General features: G+C 46.4%; 1 protein-coding gene across 2 annotated transcripts in view; it reads left to right on the plus strand.

The window, feature by feature from the left end:
* The first annotated feature begins 221 nt into the window (after window positions 1–221).
* The window catches only part of LOC149352907 (uncharacterized), a 45,733-nt gene continuing 41,182 nt past the window's right edge, over window positions 222–4,772 (plus strand). For both annotated transcript variants that reach the window (XM_089577253.1, XM_089577254.1), the window contains exon 1: window positions 222–667. In XM_089577253.1, coding sequence (XP_089433379.1) covers window positions 650–667 — 18 coding nt within the window. In that variant the 5' untranslated portion in view covers window positions 222–649. The remainder of the gene's footprint in view (window positions 668–4,772) is intronic.

Raw genomic sequence — 4,772 nt, forward strand, 5'->3', positions numbered from 1 at the left:
GTGTGGGATCAGCGAAGGAAAAGTGCAAGTTATGCAACATCGGAGATATTAGTTTAGTATTGCACAGGAGGGAGGGAGGGGGGGGATGGGGGGGTTCTGAAAGACGGTGAAAAATGTGGCCGCTTTCTCGAGACCGCGATCTCCATTCTCTGATTACAGCTTCTTTACATGAAACGCAAACCCGGGAGCTAAATCTGCTCTTTTTTGCCTCTTCTTTTCGCTACAGACGTGGAGGATGGCCGCTCGGCTGGCGCGCTCCGGTCTGCATGCGGTCGCCAAGCGGAGCGACAACGCTTTTCTGTGCCTCGGCAGCTTTGCTCCGCAGCTGACTCGGAACGGAGTGTGCACCGCGGGGCCGGTGTGTATCGCTGGTCGCAGTACGCGGCGGCGGTGGGGCGAGGAGGGCCCAGCCCAACGGGGTCCCCGATTCGAGTGAGCGGCGGCCAGATTAAGGGGGTCAGCGGCCCGCCCCCTCTTCTCGCCTCGCGGCGGCTCGATCGCCGGAGAGAGTGGGCCGGATCCGACCCTGGCCCACCGCGGACGCCAGACACACAGCGCCGTCCCCCCGTGTGCCCAGCTACAGCGCGCGCAGTGCGTGCAACGGCCGCGTACGGGCTGCACCCTGGACCCCGTCTCGCGCTCGGCAGCCATGCCTCCACGAACCAAGGTGGGTCTCGTCCAGCTGCGTTCTCCCGCCGTGCCTGCCCCGGTAGCCAAGTGAGAGTGCTTGCGCAGCTCTTTCTCCGGCTGTCAAGCGCTGCTCTTCGGCGTGCGCCTTGTCTATATACGTATAGATCACGGACAGCAGCACTCCAACAGACGCCCTCGAAGCAGGTACCATTCGACCGCGTGGGAGCGCAGTGCTTTGATGCTCTCATAAGCGATTGTCTTTCCCTCAGCGAGGTGGAGTTATGGCTTCGCTCACTTCGTTAGCACAAAGCCTGTGGAATCGAGCACTGTTTGTTCCGTTTGAACACATCCGCACTTAAATCCCTTTTAATTTCAGCGCGTTCAAATAGCGCTGAAGTTAGAAGGGAGTATGTCTTACGCACATTTTGTGAGGTGGTGTCTTTTGTCGTACTTTCACGTTGGTATAATGCATCAGAAGATGGGGCGACAGCAAGACAGGGATGCACACGGGTTGAGTCGTCTTCTGATGATGCCTTATATGGTAGAATAAATCCGTGAATCGTCAAGAATTATGCAATAATTAAACATGCAGCCGCAATCGTTTGCACGTGCACCTGCTGAAGGGAACGCTCTATCGTCATCTTCAATAACTAAAAAGTGAAAACACACTTTATGAAGCGTATTTTTGATCACACTGAGCGTAAACCGTGTCTATCGATTCACCGACATCTGCATCATCATGGACACAAAGTTCGAGTCAATGGCACGCAGGTCATTCGGTCAACATAGTTGTGAATTTCGTGGCGCTTAGTTTTTTACACAGGCCAAGTACGCGAACGTTACGTTTGAATACTGCTCCAAAACTCTCCGCGTCCTATTTCCACGTGCTGGAAATCGCAGTGCTGCTATGCAAGCCATTCTCCACCAGCCAAGAAGAGCAAACTGAGATATTTGTCCTTAAAGTTGACTTCATAGTCATTGTGCGAAGTTCACACCGACATGATAAAGTGTTCTGGTTTCAATCTTCATAGATGTAGTTAAGCGAAGCGCTAGCGTTCATCTTGAACTTGAATTTACCATGCTATAGTCCAGAGAAATTCTTTGGTGGCAGGGGAGACAGCGAGAGCTATTAGGCGAGCGGAGAACAGGATTGAAATTAGTCGTTCACTTTTACCATTTAAAAGCACGAAACACCCGCTTTTATAAACTACACCATACTAATCAAGAAACCTGCCTGACTTAATTGCCATTCAGCAGTGACATGAACAGCGTTATTTGGTTATTGTATACAGACTTGTTTAGTTTTGGTTTCATGGGGTTTAACGTCCCAAAGCGACTCAAGCTATGAGAGACGCCGTAATGAAGGGCTGCGAAAATTTCGACCACCTGGGGTTCTTTAACGTGCACCGACATCGCACCGTACACGGGCCTCCAGAATTTCGCCTCCGTCGAAATTCGACCGCCATTGCCGGGATCGAACCCGCGTTTTTCGGGTCAGCAGCCGAGCACCATAACCTCTGAGCCACCTCGGCGGCGTATACAGACTTGTGCTTCAACGTCGACAGAGTGCCGATAAACACGAAAGTGAAACGATTTTCACAGACATATGTTGAACTTAGACTCTCTGGGAAATTGCAGTGCGCATCAATGTTTTCTGAATTTTTCTGCGGGTTAAATCTTGCGTGCTCTGTATCTAGGTTTTCTGCTCACAGAACCGTGAGAACTGCGGGACGAATTCATTTCTCTGTACTGTTGACTGTGGCTGTGCAACGAGGATTCTTTAGAAATGGCATCCATAAAACCACGGCTTGAGCACGTAGTCATAACGTGTTCAAATAGGACCCATGAGCAGTGAGCAGTGTTGGCTGACACTGTTACGCTCTCACACCCAGCATACTGTATTGACCTAACGGGCTTGCCCACTCAGAGCAAGAAAATGTTATGGTGTATTCCAGTCGGCGGTCTGGAAGAGCCCTGAATCCGCGAAAGGGCACGAAATTGGCCTTGGCTAAAGATAACTCAATATTTAAATCCGAATCATCAATTAAAGCAAGCTTTCTGGTTCGCGGACCAAGAAAACGACTTCCGGATAGCCGATTAAAACACGCAATGAAGTGCGTCCCCTCTCAGGCAGAACTGATCTAATATTGTGCAAAAATCTTCTGAAATATAATGCTACGAACGAAGCGCTAGTCCTAGTGTTTCTTCTAGGCTTCAGTGTACGGGGCCATGCCAGCATGAAGCATATCGGGGTGGTAAATGTATCTTTTTTTTATTTGATGCCCGCAGTTGTTAATATGTAGCGTATTCCTTGAGGCATCCATAAACGTATTACAAAATTATAGGGACTATAGAAATTAAAAATGAAACATATTCCCCCTTCTATTTAAGTTACTGGGAAGCATCAGAAATAGTTCCAGCGGATGTATCCGGCGACTATTTGTCCAACTTACTATGCTCAGCTGTGTTAATCTTGCAAATTTACATTTAGAGAGTACCAATAGAAACTTTCGCGCAATCGTGTGCATAATGCCTCTAATTCTTAGACATTAAAAGGAACAGCAATCGCTATTACAGTACAAGCAAAATGCGAAATAAAAGTTTTTAGCCTCTTATTGTTGTATGGCGTAATAATTAGACGGTACTTTCACGCGACTAAATACAACTCTTGCTTTGCATGTCAGCAAAAATTGACACCTAACTACAGCGACGTTTGCGCAAAGAATACAGTGTCTCGGCACGATGGGATGTTTCGCATAATTGCTTTCGTTAACGTTTCGCATTTGGTTCCAAACATTAGACTGAGATTGAACTTCCAGGAAGTTGAGTTGTCTACTTGCAGAAAGCTGCTTGAACGCTAGCTGCATTTTCGCAATTTTTTATGTATCCATGTTGTATTTTATACCTACGATTGCAATTTTTTTTCATCCTCTGAAACATACAGACCACTCCATCCTCTTATATCAAAAGCACCCTCGGCACAGCCCTCGGTATTTTGTTCCTAAGCTCCCGAGATTTTTGTATAGACTACGTTGAGCGGTATAGTAATAACTGCGTGTATTTCTAACGCTGACGGAAAGCAGGTTTTTCTGCAATGCAATACGATAATGTGGCAAACACCTCAAAACATCTATGCAGGAGGAACTTTTCAGAGCGAGGGTGTTGACTCGCGATAGCTGACGTGGCCACTGTGCGATGTAAATTATTCTCAACACAGAAAGAAGAGAGAGTAAGGGAGGTTGAGGCGAGTAGAGACCACAGGTCAGTGCATGATTCTGGTTAGAACAGGCACAAATACCGTAGTTTGGAAGTGAAAACACATGGACAGATACGAGGCTTAAGAAGGAGTATGCTGAACGCCTATGAAAAAAGTCGAAGCACTTTAGACAGGACGAAAAGAAATAATGTGGCAGCTTGTAAATATGAAAATACGACAGTCCAGTGGAAAATATAGAGTGCAGTGTTCGATGATCCACTGATAGAGCAAATTGAAGGAACATTAACTATGAAATCTTTGAAGAGCAGTGATCATGATAATCGTTTTTGTGATAAGTCTACCATACATACCTTCAAAGAATATTCTTACATCTGAAGAAGAGGCGGCAGTGTTGTCTTGGGGGGCAAAGAAAATATAGCATAAGGCGCAATTACTAAAGTGCTTATGGGAGGGTGGAGGTTCACATGAATAAAGGAACTAAACTAATTATTTGCTTCCCAGTAAATACGTGTGCAGGCATGGATGTATGCAAGATCCAAACCAATTGTTTGCTGTCAATAAGGGAATCGCATTTCTGGTAAAGAAATAGAGCGAACGCTCAATAAAGCTCAATTCACAGAATGCAAACTGTCATGCGAATAAAGTTTAACGTTACCGGGTTTTATTCTTCACAATTTAACGCTCTTCTGCTTAAAAATTCCTTAAGCATTGCTCGCGTCATTTTAATCTCGCTCTCCTAAACCGTCTCAATAAGGTAAACGAGTCGGAATTAAGTATGCAGATTTTTTTTTTTTTTTTCAATCTTCTTTCTCTGTCTGCCTCCTCGTTTTCTTGTTTGGTTATTCACACTCTAACAGCCTGTTTGGCTGCGGGAGCTAACGAGCTGGGGTATCCGCTTATCCTAACGACTCTTGGTAGCCGCGGA

This window comes from Amblyomma mixtum, chromosome 3 (genome assembly GCF_055824585.1).
Source record: "Amblyomma mixtum isolate Tamu chromosome 3, ASM5582458v1, whole genome shotgun sequence".
Lineage (NCBI taxonomy): Eukaryota > Metazoa > Arthropoda > Arachnida > Ixodida > Ixodidae > Amblyomma > Amblyomma mixtum.